At 46.3% G+C, this 17074-nt stretch overlaps 1 protein-coding gene across 2 annotated transcripts in view; it reads right to left on the minus strand.

Moving 5' to 3' along the window:
- Positions 1–270: 270 nt before the first annotated feature.
- The window catches only part of ARL2 (ADP ribosylation factor like GTPase 2), a 46737-nt gene continuing 29933 nt past the window's right edge, over positions 271–17074 (minus strand). Inside the window, exons 4-6 of one of the 2 annotated variants that reach the window (XM_029611282.1) lie at positions 16002–16082; positions 15319–15361; positions 271–2484 (exon numbers count right to left, since the gene is read on the minus strand). In XM_029611282.1, coding sequence (XP_029467142.1) covers positions 2432–2484; positions 15319–15361; positions 16002–16082 — 177 coding nt within the window. In that variant the 3' untranslated portion in view covers positions 271–2431. The remainder of the gene's footprint in view (positions 2485–15318; positions 15362–16001; positions 16083–17074) is intronic. The other variant, XM_029611281.1, reaches the window with a different exon arrangement.

The following is a 17074-nucleotide window of genomic DNA, read 5'->3' on the forward strand; positions in this document are numbered from 1 at the left end:
GAAAAGAACTACTAACTGTGAGTAAGAACATATTAACAATTTAGAGAACACCTATCCAGGGTCTTCATTGCCTCTAGGGAGAGAGAGAGGATTTGCTCTCTATGCAGGGACAGAATTCTTGACCATATTGGAAGACGTTTTCACAACCTTCTAAGGGTTACCCTGCTCACTGGGACCACCATTTTCCAAATCCAGGAGGGTGGATTGAGCCCACACCTACTTAAAAAGACTCCTGCACAGATAGAGGACAAAGGATTTGTAAAAACAGTCAGGAAGACTGGTGCTGGAAACATTTACTGTGCCATTATTCAATCAGTGTTTACAGTAGAGACTTTAATTTTGGACACTAATGCAGTGCATCCAGCATCTTTGAGCACACAAGAGAGAAATGGCTCTCTGCCAGGGAATGCAAAAAAAGATGTTAACCACCCATGTACTAGAACCTGAAAGAAACCCTTTCCACCCAAGCCAAAGAACCCACACCCTGGGGAAAGGGGCATAGAAAAGAGCTAGTCAGGGTAGCTGCCCCAAAGAACTTACAAATGAGCTTATAGCCCCACCCATGCAGGACACGCACACCGGGGTGGGGTTAAATTGGTATCATCTCAACCAAGCTGTAACATTACCAATATTTTATCCAAAACCTTATGCAACACTTGCTCAGACTGTGTTGCATACTTTGGACTGCAGAAGAGCTTTCATATTCTATATTGACAGAACTAAATCATATGGAAATTCCTTCCACCTCTTTGTCAAGATGGATAACAGATCAAACAACAATGAGAAATACACTAACAGGTGACTTTTCAAAGGAGTTACACATGGAAATGTAACATACTATTGTAGCAATTTTTAAAAGCCAGTTATCCACATTAAGTGCTCTTATGCATGTAAAGTCCGTTGACAATTCAATGGCAGATACTGTAGGAATTTTCAGACATCCACTTACACAGGTAAAGTGTAAAACCCAGTTTTAAGTGTGCAAATGCTTTTAAAAATCAGGCCTTAAGTGCACACTATCAGAGCAAGCAAAGGCCCATCAAGGCAGAGCTGTTGCAACCTCAACAGCACACCTTAACTCAGCCTCTATCCAGGACATTTACAAAGCAGCTACATGGTCAATAATACAAACATTCACCGGGCAGAGACCTTCATTTTCAGTTATTTTGCCTGGGAATTTCAATGCCATAACAAAAGAGAAATCAGTGGTAAAATGACTTTTTCACTGATTTTTCTCTTGTGTGTTATATCAAATCATTTTCCACTGATTTCTCTTTGCCTATAATATTGAAATTCCCAAATAAAATAAAAAAAGAAATAGGATAATAGAACAGGAAGGCCACAAGGAATATACCTTTGGTCAAGGTGTACTCAAAAATCTTCTTGAAATAGAATCACAACTTCTGTTGGATTTCAGTGGTTCCATTAAAAACATTATTCCCCTGTAGTCCTCAACTTGGGAGTCCCATGTTGTGTGGCTATTTGTGCTATTCATCCACAAAGAAAGTGAAGCTGATTACCTGTAACAGCAGAACAAAGCCACACAATCCCACCCTCTTCCCCCGAGAAGATGTGATCAGATAAGACAGACTGAGGAAGGGTCGCGTGGGAACTGCCACACATGACCAGAGCAGTCTGAAAAGCTCAGAGCTGAGAAAAAAATTGACTGCTTTGGCATTAGATGACATCACCCATTTTATATGGCATTTGTACTGCTGTCCACAGAGAACATCTGTTACAGGTAAGCAACTCTGTGTTCATTCAAAGTAGAAAGCAAAGATTTTATTTCAATTTTATTTTAAATTTTTCTACAAATGATAACTTCATAGTGCTTTAAGCAGTCCCCAGTCACAGCCTTTGCTTGAGTTGCATATGTGAATGTCTATTCCAAACCCACCACCCCCTCAAAAAAAAAAAAAAAAAATACCGGCAGTAGCTGAGTAGGAGCAGGAATATTCGCTTTGGTGTCCACTTTATTCCAGAAGTGCCATGGCCCAAGCAAGGATGGGATGCTCCAGCAGGACACTATGTAAATAGCTGGCAACATATTAAGCATGAGCTTTGACACTTGTAGTCCAAATACTTTGGGGAAAAATGGGTGATAGGGTGGCACCACCATGCCAAGCTCTGCTGGTCAGTTATCAATTGTGGCATGATAATTTGCAGACTATGTTAGCGAATGCTGTTTCCCATATTCCATCCTCCACCTCTGTCCTTAAAACAGATTTTAATTTACAGGTTTTAAAAGAGGACAGAGGCAGCGACTGCCAATTGGCTTTAGCCAATAGTCCTTGCTGCTCATGAACAAGGAAAGCGATCTGTCCTTCCATCTAACTGTTGGTGCCCAGATCAGTCGGCGGTAAATATCCGGCTAGAGATGTCATCTAGAAGCCAGTCAATGCCCACCAGCAGATTCTCCCCAGTGATGGCACTACAGCCCTGGATACACCAATGGTGGGTCTTTATGCTGTCTAATGCCAGTGCCTACAAGAGGGCAGAGAAAAAGAGTATAAGTAGAAAGGAGACATGTTTTGTTACCTGATAATTTCCTTTCCTTGAGTCCAGCCAGACCAGTCCAGATGCATGGGTCATGCTACCAACCAGCAGATGGAGACAGACTTACAAGCTTGATGATGCGACTCCTTACAAAGTCCCATCCTGACCTTAGCCTGCCAGTATCCCAAAACAAGATAAGAAAAAAACTATCCCTTTCCCCAAACCAAGGGGCTTCCACGAGATCATAGAAAAAAGTCACAATAAGAACCACAGAACATAAATCTCATAAGGAACATAAAGAAATTCTGAACTTACCAAATTTACTTTTTCTGAAATACATGAAATCAAATGCTCATGTTTGGCAGAATAAGGAGTGTCTTGGCTGGAGTCAAGGAAAGGAAATTATCAGGTATGAATACATTTCTCTCTCCTCTTTATCCAGCCAGACTATTCCAGACACATGGGATGTACCAAAGCTACTTCTCATGCAGGCAGGACACTGCCAAACCCATTCTCAAGACTTCTGACCCAAACATCTAACCAATAATGCTTTGAAAAGGAATGTAAAACAGACTAAGTTGTTACTTTACAAATTTTCAGTGTCAAAACCAACTGTAGTTCCATCCACAATGCCTGCGCTCTTGCAGAATGTGCTCTCAAAGCCTTTGGAAGCAAGTTCCTTATCTATGTAAGCAGCCCCCTATGACTTCTTTAATCCAGCAGGCCAAACCTTAGAAGCTGCTTCACCTTTTCTTGCACCAAACAGAAGAAACGGATCTGATTTTCTGAAATAATTTATGGCTTTCAAGTATCGCAATAAGATTCTCTTGATATCCAAATGATACAATTGAATATATTCAGCTCTGCACACCTCTTTACTAAAGGAAGGAAGAAATACTGCCTAATATGGAAGGGCAAAACTATTTTGGCAGAAAGGAAGGAAAGGTCCTAATCTTTACCATTTTGTTTGAGAACGTCAAAAAGGATTCCCTGCACGACAGTGTCTTTAATTCAGAAATTTGTCTCACCCAACATATCGCCACCAAGGAAACAGTCTTAAAAGTGCGAGAAGCTAAACTGAAATTTCTTTCAAAGGCACAAAGGGGACATTCTGACAGCTAGGACACCACTATGTTCAAACTCCAAGAAGAAACCTAATCTCTAACCAGGGGTTTGATATGCTTCACAGCTCTAAGGACGTGAAAAAAAATTCAGATGGGAAGACAAAGTCTACCCAAATCACAACCCTCAAAACAAGCAACAGCAGCTAACTGGATCTTCAATAAGTTCAGAGGCAAGCCCTTAGCTAAGCCTTCCTGCAAGAATTGAAACTTTCGCTGCAGAACCTCGGATGATCCCTGCGAATGGCTATATGCAGATACGCCTCTGTCAAAACCAGGGAAGCCAAAAACTCGCCCTTGCGGACCACTGCTATGACAGAGCATAAGGTTTCCATGCGGAACCGTGGGATCTTGAGCGCTTTGTTCTTTAAGTCGAGGATCGGCCGAAAAGCCCCTTTTTGAGGATGATGAAATAAAAAATTTATTTATTTATTTTGTACTTTTTTATACTGACATTCATGATACAGATCATATCATATGGTTTACAAGGAACATCAGGTTTTAACATTAACCATAACATAGAAGAAAAGGCAAAAAGTTACAATAAAACAAGGGTGATGGAACTTGGAAGATGAAGAAGCCGTAGAAGATAGGTAACTCGGAACTATGACAGATCCAGTACAATGTTTGGAATGGCAATGGCGTGCATTGATCAGATTATAATGTCTGAGATGGTTTGAGATGGTCTGAGATTATGTCTGAAATGGAATAACGTCTCCTTGCACACTCCGCCGGAGGGACAGGTACAATGGCCCCCAAGGCTAACAGCTGGTCGAGTGTCTGTTGTACCGCGTGCCTCTTTGTTCGGGATCCACAAGGGGAGACTAGAAAGAGGTCTCGGATGGGCCGAGCAAACTCCAACGCGTAGCCATGTCTTATCACCTTGAGAACCCACTGGTTGGAGATTATCTTGACCCATTCCTCGTAAAACATGGAAAGCCATCCTCCCACCTGGGGAATCGAGGAATGGGCTGACCATATCTCATTACGTGGACCTGGATCCCTGCTGTGTGGACCCAACCCCCTCTCTGTGGGCCGGCAGCCGCAAAAGGAAGGAGACCATAGGTGCGCCCTGCCCTGGGGCTGACGCTGGGGGCCAATGGCGCCCTAATCTGATGGAACCTCCTTTAGCCCTGAAACCGGACCCAAGAAGCAGTGAACCCCCCGAGACGGTCTGGGCCTGTCCTCTGTTTTCACCCAGCAGCTTGATCAGTTGCTCCAAATCCTCTCCAAATAGGAATTTTCCCTTGAAGGGCAAAGAGTTAACTGGGCCTTAGAAGAAGCATCGGCAGCCCAATTACGTAACCAAAGGAGTCTCCTGGCCGAGACTGCGGATGCCATCGTCCTGGAAGAAGTCCGGAGGAGGTCATATAATGCGTCTGCTCCATATGCCACCGCAGCCTCCAGACGCTCTGCCTTAACCGCCTCCGGATGCGGGAGTTCTTGAGCAGTTAACAACTGTTGGACCCAGCGCAAGCTCGCATGGAGCATAAAGCTACTGCATATAGCCGCCCGAATTCCCAGGGCGGAGATCTCAAATATCCTCTCAGCAGCACCTCCAGCTTCCTACCCTGAAGGTCCTTCAGTGCCGCTGCTCCAGCCACTGGTATCGTAGTCCTCTTAGTGACTGCCGATACCGAAGCGTCTACCTTGGGAAACTGCAGGAGTTCTAAGACCTCTTCAGGCAATGGATATAATTACTCCATCGCTCACCCCACTCTGAGGCCTGCCTTGGGGACGTCCCACTTCAGTGTCATTAACTGCTGGAGCATGGGATGAAGAGGTAAAGTCCTAGAGAGACCCCTCAGCCCCGCAAGGACCAGATCTACCGAACCCTGAGGCAGCCCTTCCTGAGGCAGGTCCACCCCGAGTTCCGCCAGGACCCAAGGGATAAGAGGGTCCAATTCCTCTTTGTGAAAAAGGCAAACCACTCTCTGATCATCCCCCTCCAAGGGAGACACCTTGTTGGAGTCGTCCTTCAGATCACCACCGGAGAGGGGAGCAGGAGTCATCAAGGCGTCAAGCTGGACTCTCCCCCACAGTGTCGGGAACCAGGTGCCCACCCCCGGAATGGATGATTTGCGCAGCTTTGTAACACGCAAAGAGCTCTGGGCCTCGATTCCTCGGGACCTTGCTTGGGGGCCCCTCCGGTCGCCCCTGTACCGAAGCCCCCGTTGGATGAGCCTGGGTGGCCAAAAAAAGCTTTGTGCATTAAAAGTACAATGTCCAGAGAAAAAGCATCAGGTCCTCCTGCCCCCGACGGCAGGTGATCGTTATCACCATCGTCATCACCATCCAAACCCTCTCTGGGCCACTCCTGCCGGTCCTCTGGGCTGCCGTGGGCGGGAGAGAGATCGGGTGGGAGATCCCCTCCCCCCAAAGGCTCTCACCTGTGCCTTGGCAAAAGTATTCAAGATGGCTGCCGTTCCCACGCTCAGTGGGAACGGATTGGCCCGGCTGCCAGAAATAGCCTGGCTCTTGCGAGAGCAAAGCAGCAACTGCGAGGCACCGAATGCATAGGCCGGAGCGGGAGAGCCATGCGTTGGACTCTCCGCAAGCGGTACATCTAGCCAGGCGTGGCATCAAAGGTCCGGATAGGAGGTGGAAGGGCGAGAAGAAGCAGAAAATGGCACCGGAGTTGTGGCTGAGCAGCCGAAAGAAATGTGCACCCTGCACCCCCTGCACTCCCGCAGGAAAGCGCCTGACACTGCTATCCCCGGAGCAGTCCCTGACAGCCAAAAAACATGCATCAGCCTGAAAAACCAAAAGAAAAGGTTCCTCTTTTTTTTTTTACTTCGATCCGCCCAGGACTGAAGAGGGAGGAGAGACCGGACTACCGGTAATCCCCCCCCCCCTTTGCCTTACCTTCAAAAGGAGCCTTATGGGATCACCAACCCCGCTCCTAGCCGCCTACAACCAGGGGGAATAGTCTAACTGAGACCTGCCGACCCCCTGGGAGGCTTCTCTGCTCAGTCTGGTATAAAATACCTTCTCCCTGTGTTTGTTTTTTTTCCACTTTCCTGGCACTTAGCCTAACAGATCTCTACCATTACACTTTTTTTTTTTTTTAAGGGAGAACTGTCTACACCCACAAAAGTGCAGACTGCAGGTTTTGCACCACCTCCATCTGCTGGAGACAGAGAAATACTGAGGAGATACAGGCAGCACACCAGCTTAAGAGGGGTGCGTCACAAGTTTTTCTCTGTCTCCACCTGCTGGAAGGGAGGCAAAACCCAGCTGTTTGGACCAATCCGCATACGTACAGGGAACTGCTGTTTAAGTTCGCCTCTGGCAAAGCCCACTCCAGATCAATCGACTCCTTCAAACTTGGAAGGTTTCTCATCTCCATCATCCTCCCTCCTTTTTACACCCTGCCTCTCCAGGAGAAGGCCCATGAGAAGGGACTACCAGAGAGGGCCAAGGTGCTGAGCTCTCCCCTAAACAAAGGGCCTGGTGCAAATCCCTTAGAAACTCAGCTGAAACAGAAGCTAAGGCCGAGGGAAGAATCAGCTGAAGCAGAGGAATGTAGCACTGCTAGTTTAAAAATTGCTGCTAGAGATGCCTCCAATGCAAAGCATGGTCCCTTTCCCACACTTCGAGAAGTAGCCATGTTCATTCCCTGTGCCTTTAATCTGACTATGCATGGCTGATAGGAGTGAAGCACCTCAAACACTCAGCCCGATTGCCACCAGTAAACCTTCTGAGGACCGGAAATTCTCTTCATACACACTCCCTTTTATCTTTTTTTTTTTTAAACCTTATTGCCTGGAGAGCAGGTTCATAGGCAGGAAACAGCAAAGCCCTCCCCCCCCCCCTCAAAAAAAAAAAAACCAAACAAACCCCAAAAACTTCTCCTTGCTCCTCTTTTTTTTTTCTTAAAGAAAGAAATCCATAGAAGTAGAATACAAAAAATTCAGATGAGCAAAGGAGGGAGAAAGGGGGATAGAATACAGATCAATATCCGTTCAACCCGATTCCAGCACCTGGATGGCCCCTGGTCTAGGGCTCGGCTCAAGAGAGGGGAAGGAGAATTGGACTTTCACCTCAGGAGCCACCCTTCTAGATTATCAATCCTCTTGATAAAGCCTAACTAGGCCTCAGATCAGGGCACAGGATGCTCGCCTATCATCTGCTGGAGACAGAGAATACTGGCAAGCTGAGATCAGCACAGGAGAGTATAAGGAGTAATGTCAGCAAACCTATTAATCTCTATCTCCATCTGCTGGTTGATTGGCTTAATCCATGAACCTGGACTGGTCTAACTAAAGAGGAACACCTTTTATTTTTATATTGCTCATGCCTTTTCTTTGGTAGATCAATGCAAGTTACATTCAGGTACTGTAATATTTCCTCGTCTCCAGAGGGTTTACAATTTAAGGGTCCGATACACTAAAGTGCACTCAGCCTAACCCGCAGTTGGACACATGGTTTGGACACATGGTTTGGACACATTAGACTAACAGCCGATGCAAAAAAGGGAATAAGCGCATCCAAAACGTGTGTCTAAACAAATGCGTGGCTAATAGCACTCATCACATGTAAATGCGGTTATTAGCTATTAACACCCCCCCATGCAAAAAAAAAAAAAAAAATTAAAACAAAAAACGCCATGCACCCGACATGCACTTTTTAACATGCCAAATTTTATGCCAGCCTTGGAGCTGGTGTAAATTCTTGCCGTGTGTCAAGGGCTCAACTAAAAAACAAAAAAAGGAGAAATTACTACTTATCTAATAATTTCCTTTCCTCCAGTAAGGGCAGGTCAGTCTCCACGAGTGAGTTATGCACCTCTGCCAGCAGATGGAGACTGAGCAAAAGCTGATGTATTAGCTATATAGTCCTGCCCTGACATCAGCCCGCCAGTATTCTCTGGAAAAGCCAAACTATGAATGAAACTGATTATACTTGAACTTTATCAACAGCCAACCATTCATGTTTCTCAACCAACAAAAACACTGAACTCAGCCGAAAAAAGGAATATATCTAGCAAACTAAGGGCTAGAGAAGCCACTTACCAGTTTTCAATGAAGAGCAGGAATCAGTCTCCATAGCTCGCCCGAAGAAAGGCTAACCACAAATTAAAACTTCGGCAGCCGAGGGCGAGTTGGGGATTGGCTTGCCCTTACTAGAAGAAAGGAAATTATCAGGAAAGTAGTAATTTCTCCCTCCTCAGTGTTTGGGCAGATCATTCCCCACAAGTGGGATGCACCAAAGCTAATCTCGAAAAGGGTAGGAGGCTGCCAGTGGTCCAGTCAATACCACCCGTGCAAACACGGTATCCTCCCTAGCCCTAACATCCAAGCGGTAATGCTTGGAGAAGATGTGCAAAGATGACCATGTCGCCACTTGGCAAATTTCAGGAGGCAACAAACCAAGTTCTGCCCACGATACCATCTGAGCCAGGCGCGGCATCAAAGGTCTGTGTAGGGGGAGTAGAATGTGGTCTAATGATCCCTACCTACGCTGGTGTGAATCTTGGGCCACTTAAGGGCATGTGGTAATTACACCGTGAACTATTCTCATCTCGTCGGATATTCTAGTCATGACAGTGCTTTCTAATCAAGAAGAACTGTGGGTTACTGTGCAGAATATCACTAAAGGACTGTGCATCGTGACAGCATTTTAGGGATACTCACTATCAACTAGTCTGTTAGAAAAGTATATGGATGGATAAGTATATGAGGGGGTGGGGGGTGTCTTAGGGCAATTAATGAAAACACGGGTGACACGATTGTATTTTATATTGTTTATTGGTAGTGTTAATCTGATATTCACCAATAAAAACATCAAAGCAAAAACAACAAAAAAAAAAAGAATGCGGTCTAATATATTTCCATAAGGCAACCTCAGCAGCCACACAGGCTGCCATAATGACTTCCTTAACCCAGCAGACAACTGTTGTCTGCACCACCGGTGCTTCCTGCTTACCTCCACCATGGTGCACAAACAGACGATTAGACTTCCGAACAGCCTTAGTGATTTCCAAGTACCACAGTAAATGACACTTGACATCCAAGGAACGCAAAAGACAGTATTCAACTTCATCTCTGTCCCTGTCCAAGGCAGGCAGAGAAATAGACTGATTCAAATGAAACTCTGAAACCACTTTGGGCAAAAAGGAGGGCAGTGTCAGATGTTGAACCACACCTAGAGTCATACAGAGAAACGGCTCATGGCAAGAAAGAACTTGAAGCTCAGAGACCTGACATGACGAACAGATTGCTACCGGAAAAACTGTCTTCAAGGTAAGTAGTCGCAAGGAAAGAGTATGCAGTGGTTGAAAAGTCGGACCTGCTAAAAACTCAAGGACCAAGTTAAGGTCCCACAGAGGCACCAGAAGCTGCAAAGGGGGGCAAACATGCTTAACTCTCTGTAAGAAACGGCACACATCTGGATGGGAAGACAAAGGCCCCCCATTGATTTTCCCCCTATATCAAACCAGGGCTGCAACCCGAACCTTCAAGGTGTTAAGGACCAAACCCTTAAGAAAGCCATCCTGTAAAAATTCCAGAATCAAAAATAACCACCTTGAGCGGTTGAGTACCTCGTTCAGAACGTCAGGCCACAAAGACCTTCCAAATGCTAGAAAAGTAGAAAGTTTCCAGGCCCGAAGAGTAGAAATTACTGCAGGCGAAAAACCCCAGCTTCAACAACCGAGCCCTTTCAATGGCCAAACCGTAAGACAGAATCGACCCAGTTCCTCATGCAGAATGGGCCCCTGACGTTATAGAGCCATCTGAGATGGCAGCCTGAGGCGACTGCCCACCAGAAGTCTCTTGAGATCAGCGTACTACGGCCTTTGAGCCCAACCCGAAGTCACTAAAGGGATGGTATTGGTTTGACTCGCAATCTTCTGGACCAGCCTGCCCATCAGAGGCCAGGGTGAAAACGCATTCAGAAGTGTGCTGCATGGCCACTCCTGAATAAGAGCGTTGATGCCCATCACTTTTGGGTCCCGCCTGCAAGTGAAGAAGCGTGGACCCTTTGCATTGTTGAAGGTTGCCAACATGTCTAGATCCGGTAGGCCCCAGCGGTTCACCAGGAGCTCAAAGGCCTTGTCTACCAGCTCCCATTCTCCTGGGTCCAAGTTTCTACTGCTCAGGAAATTACTTCTGATATTGTCCTTTCAGGCAATGTGAGAGGCGGATGTGCTTAGGAGATGCTGCTCCGCCCACCACATGAGCACAACTATCTCCTCCAACACCTATTGACTCTTGGTTCCACCCTGATTGATGTTAGCCACTATCGTTGCATTTTCGGTCATTAACCCGGACTGCCCAAGCCTCCAGCCGCTCAACAAACCACAGGCACGCCAACTGAACCACTCATCCCTCCAATTTGTTGGATGTTCCACTGCCACTCTGCTGCATTCCAGTGCCCTTGCACCACCAACTCCAGACAGTGAGCCCCCAGCCCCAGAAGCTTGCATCTGTCGTGAGTGCCAACCAATCCGGCGGTGTCAGGGAAATTCCCTTCCTGAGATGATCCGCATGTAATCACCAGTCAAACTGGGATCTCACCTTTAATGGAAGGAGCAGCCTCACTGCATACTTCTGCAACTGCGGACACCATTGGGAGAACAACTCATGCTGAAGAGAGTGCATATGTGCCCTCACCCAGAGAACCACTTCTAAAGCGGCAGCCATCAATCCTAGGACCTGTGGATAAGACCACACGTTCGGGTGAACAAAGTTCTACAGGAATCAAACTTGCAGCATCAATGTGTGGATCTGAGACTCCGGCAGAAATACTCTGCCCTGCCTTGTATCGAATTGAGCCCAGAGATATTCCAGGGTCTGAGATGGTTGCAAATTGCTCTTGGCCAGATTCACTATCCAGTCTGGTTCCTGTAGCAAGGAAACCACCCTGCAAGTAGCGCGAAGCTATCTTCCACTGTCTTGGCTTGAAACAACCAGTCCAGATAGGGGTGAACTAGAATGCTCTTCTTATTTATTTATTTATTTATTGTTTTTGTTATACCGAGTTTCATGATAGGCATCACATCAACCCGGTTTACAAATAACAAGGAGTGTAAAGCATAACGTAACGTAAAAAACAATATTTTCAATAAGAACCTTGAACTTTAAATACAGTGAATCAGAAAAAGGGAGAGGGAAAGTTACAAAAAACAAGGAAAATAAACTTGGGATGGAAGGGGAGAAATTGAACAGCACAATATTTACATTTCAGCCTATTGATACTTTCAGCCTATTGATTCTTGCGAAGGGAAGCCACTATCACCACCATGGCCTTGAAAAAGGTCACGGGCACCGTGGCTAGTCCGAAAGGCAAGGCCTGAAACTGGCAATGACGATCCAGGATAGCAAATCGGAGGAATCGCTGATGTTCCTGCCAGATGGGAATATACAGATACTCCATCAGATCCAGAGAAGTTAGGTACTCCCCTGCTTGAACAAAACATAATGACAGAGTGCACCATTTCCATCCTGAAATTTGTGACTTGTAGATATCGGTTGATGCCCTTGAGATCAAGTATGGGCCTAAACCACCCTTCCTTCTTGGGCACGACAAAATAAATGGAATAAAGTCCCATATTTCATTGTAATTCAGGAACAGGAATCACTGCTTTCAGATTCAACAGCCGTTATAGTGTCGCTTCCACTTCTACCCTCTTCTGAGAGGAGTTGCATGGAGAGACCATGAAGGCATCCGGAGGAATGTGAAAAAATTCTAGAGCATACCCATCCCGAATCACTTCAAGAACCCATTGATCCAAAGTAATCTGGACCCACCTGTGATAAAAATGGGATAGGCGACTACCTATCTCCTGCACCAACAAAAGGCCCACAAACCTTCACTGGGAAGACAGAGGGTCTCCACCTCTGGAGCCCGCATCCTTTCGAGGTCCTGAGGGGCAAAAGGACAGACCTGTGGAAGGAATGGGATCTCTGGGAAGAACCTCCCTATAAGGCCGAAAAAAGCCAGTAGTCTAGAGCGGCCAGTCGCCCAAAAGGACGGGGCAACAGATTTCTTGTCCTCTGGCAATTGAGGGACCTGGGTCTCTCCCCCATTTACTTGCCATTTTTTCCAATACACTGCCAAACAAAAGCGAGCCTTTGAAAGGCAGCTTGGTAAGATTGGACTTTGAAATAGTATCTGCAGACCAATTGTGCAGCCACAGCTGCCGCCAGGCCACAATAACTGAAGCAGCTCCTCTGGCAGTCGTGTGTACCAAGTCACAGCCCATATCAGCTAAGGTGGCGGGACCCTGGTTCTACCATAGGTCCAAGATTGGACCCAGCGCCACCAGATTCTTGACAAGGACGCAAGGTAGCCCGAGCTACCAAAGTGCAACAGGAAGCAATTTTCAAATTCATTGACATTGCCTCAAAGCCTTGCTTTAGAATAGCCTCAATCCTCCTATTCTGAGCATCCTTCAGTGCCACACCTCCGATGGCTAGGATGATAGTATGTTTCGTGACAGAACACACCAAGAAATCCACCCTAGGGAAACGCAACTGCTCTCACAAAAATTATGCAGAGAAGTTAAATCTCAAGTGGATTGTGATGAATTGCAGGAGGATCTTGCGAGACTGGAAGATTGGACTTCCAAATGGCAGATGAAATTTAATGTGGTCAAGTGCAAAGTGATGAATATAGGGAAAAATAACCCTTGCTGTAGTTACACAATGTTAGGTTCTATCTTAGAAGTTACCACCCAGGAAAGAGATCTAGGCGTCATAGAAGATAATACATTGAAATAGTCGGCCCAGTGTGCTGTGGCGATCAAACAAGCAAACAGAAAGTTAGGAATTATTAAGAAGGGAATGGAAAATAAAACGGAGGATGTAATAATGCCTTTGTATCACTCCATGGTGAGACCGCACCTTGAATACTGTGTGCAGTTCTGGTCACCGCATCTCAAAAAGGATATAGTTGCATTGGAGAAAGTGCAGAGAAGGGTGACGAAAATGATAAGGGGCATGGAACGGCTACCCTATGAGGAAATACTAAAGAAGTTAGGGCTGTTCAGTTAGGAGAAGGAAGACAGAGGGGATATGATCAAAGTCTACAAAATCATGAAGAGACTTGAACAAGTTAATGTAAATCGGTTATTTATTCTCTCAGATAACAGAAGGACCAGGGGGCACTCCATGAAGTTAGCAAGTAGCTCATTTAAAACAAATCGAAGAAAATTCTTTCACTCAGTGCATAGTTAAGCTTTGGAATTCATTGCCAGAGGATGTGGTTACAGTAGTTAGTGTAACTGGGTTTAAAAAAGGGTTTGGATAAGTTCCTTGAGGATAAATCCTTAAACTGCTATGACAGTAATTAATAAGCAATAGTAGCTTGTGATCTATCTAATGTTTGGGTACTTGCCAGGTACTTGTGACTTGGATTGGCTACTGTTGGAAACAGGATACTGGGCTGATGAACCCTTGGTCTGACCTAGTATGGCATATCTTATGGTCTCTGGCCTACAGATCCAAGGGGTATAAACCCACCAAGACATGTCCTCCTTTAAAAAGGTACCTCTGGGGCACTCTATTACAGATCAATCAACTCGCACAGGGTGACCAAAATAGCATCCTCTTTCTGCGTCCCCAAGGAGTCAGGCCCAGCTTCCGAGGGTCTGAGAAATCAAATCTGGCAACTCATCTCTCTGAAAGAAACGGAGAGAAGTTCTATATGGCTCCAAATCTGGGGGGAATGTCCCCTTCCTTCAGGGAGTAAGGATCGGCTTCATCATCCATGCCATCTAGGTCCATATTTGGGAGACCCGCAGCAGATCTAGACGTACTCAAACGCTTTATCTGCAGCACCAGGCGTGCAAGAATCCACAGCCTGTGAACCTGAAGATTAGCAGAAGCAGAGGACTGCGACTGAAGAAGAGACTGCAGTCCATGAAAAAAAATTCTACCCAAGAAAAGGCTTAGGGATTCATGCCAAAACCAGGACCTGTGCCCACTGAACTACCTTCCCCTGCTGATGGAACAGTTAGGGAGCCCCAAAATCAGGGGGCACCTCTGGCAGCTCTTCTTCCATTCCCGCACCAGGCTAGGAAGAACCAGGCTTAGTAAAATCAGATGGAAGCAATTCTCCCTGAGCCTCCAAACAGCGGTGACAAGACGTTAGATTGAATGCCAGACTGGGATGCCTGAATATGACAAGCCACATAAATGGAAAGTTGCTTCTTTGCTTTGGGTGCCATCAATTTGTCAATACACCCCAACAGGCACCTGATAAGAGCACCCAGCTGTTTTCATGCTGCAAAAACTAGGCACCCAAAATTTAGTCGTCCAAAAATAAGGCGCTCAACACTGTGCCTTGAGAAGCACACAAACTGAGCTCCCAATATGATGCCTCAGATAGTGCGCGAAAATAAGTGCATGCATGTATGAGTGCGCCCAAATGAGCGCTCTAGTAGGCGCTCCTATGTGCCCAACTAGGCGCACAACCTGGACTACAACTGATGCCGGGCACACAAGCATGAACCGACATAACTAAAAAGAGGTAGACTTATGCGCAGGAAAACATGCAAAAACATCACCACAAACTACCATGCATTGAACAAGACAAACCTGACAGCGGGACCTAGCCAAAAGTCTTCTCAACCCGCCAGGCTGCCAACATCCCTTAAGCTCCTCCGGAGGCGGGAACGAATGTCGGATTGGCGCACTGAGCACGGAGGGGAGAGGAATCCCTACAAAACTTTTTATTTTTTTAAATTACTCTTTACCTGAGCTCAGTCCATCCCGGATGAGTACAAGGTTGGTCTCCAGCTGTGGGGGGAGAGGACAAGGACCTTCAAACCACCATGCTCTGCTTCCTGCACCCTCTTGCCTTTCAGTTTTGTTTTTTTTTGGGGTTTTTTTTACAGCTAAGTCCATGTCAGCTGAAAACCCAGCTACCGGATCCAGGCACTCATCTGAGGGAGGGATTGAAAGATATCACCTCAGGAATTTTCAACTGAGGAAGGGACCATAAGGTATCACTACAGGAGAATGGGGCAAATAAGTCTCCTTCTTCTAGTCTCCTTTGAAAAAAAAATGTTTTTTTAAGCAAGCCACAGTAGGGAGATGCACGTCCACCATCTGCTGGAGATGGAGAACACTGGCGGGCTGATGTCATGCAGGGGTATATATCTCCATCTGCTAGTAAAGGTGCATAACCCACTGGTTCTGGATCCACCTGTCCATATACTAAGAAAGTTGTCTTTAATTACACCAGATGCCTAATCCACACCTAGGGCAAATATCAGATAATCCAGTGTGGTGCAGAGAAGGTGACCCATGTGAGTGATGGCACAAGTTTGATGCAGCATCATATAAAAAATCTGGAAATTAGTTTCTTCTGTGCCTGTGTAACACTAAGATATTGACACCCCCCCCCCCCCCCTTTCCCCTACAGGGCTGCTCTTACCTCACGAATGGCATCTGTCGGGAGTGCTCCAGGCAGGTCCTGCTTGTTGGCGAAGACCAGCAAAGTAGCTCCAGCTAGTCGCTATAGAGAAATGACAAGAGGCATTCCCATCAGAAAACCATCACATGCCAACATCTGTTATCCCTGTTTCTCCTACATTCCCTCGCACCTACATACCCCATGCTGCAGTGCCCTCCTGTGGCTGGGAGACCAAAATGCAGTTTACACACAACAGTCATTTCCAATGCTGCTTTGATTGGCCACTTAAGTGTCATAAGAGCAGCACAGATTGTCCTTCCTCCAGAGGCATTACTTCACAACCATCTCCTCCTGGTCAGAGGAGTCCAAGGCATGAAGGGAACCATCCTCCCACTGGGCATTGCAATGTACTGTGCCTGAACACACAAACATAGAAACATGATAGCTGAAAAAAACCATATGGTCTGTCTAGTCTGCCTATATATACAATTGTTCAGCTCTCCAATCCCTACCACTCCCCTCAGAGATCCCATGCTTGCTTGAATTCATTTACCTCCACTGGGAAGCTGTTCCAAGAATCCACCACCCTTTCTATAAAGAAATACTTCCTTAGATTAATCCTCATTCTACTCCCTTTCACCCTTATCCCATGACTCACTGTTACAGTCTCCTTTCCACTGAAGATATATCAGAAGAATATAAATGTCTCTGTCATATCTCCCCTCTCTCATCTTTCCTCTAGGATATACATATTTTTATTTTTAAGTCTATCCCCATATGCTTTATAACAAAGACCAGTGGCCATTTTAGTAGCCACCCTCTGGACTGACCCCATCCTGTTTATATCATTTTGAAGATGCAGTCTCCAGAATTGTACACAATGTTCTGAATGAGCAACCAGTGGTGTAGTGAGGAGGGGGGCAGGGGAACCAAGGCCCCCAGGTGCCAGGCTGTAGGGGGCGCCCAGAAGCAGGGAATCTCATCCTGCCCAGGCAAGGAAAAGGGCTAGTGGCCGCTGGGGGAGCCCATTCCACCTGGCGGCAGAAGAAGAGGAGGCCCACATCCGTTGGGGGAACACATTGCACTCAGCGGAA

This window comes from Rhinatrema bivittatum, chromosome 8 (genome assembly GCF_901001135.1).
Source record: "Rhinatrema bivittatum chromosome 8, aRhiBiv1.1, whole genome shotgun sequence".
NCBI lineage: Eukaryota > Metazoa > Chordata > Amphibia > Gymnophiona > Rhinatrematidae > Rhinatrema > Rhinatrema bivittatum.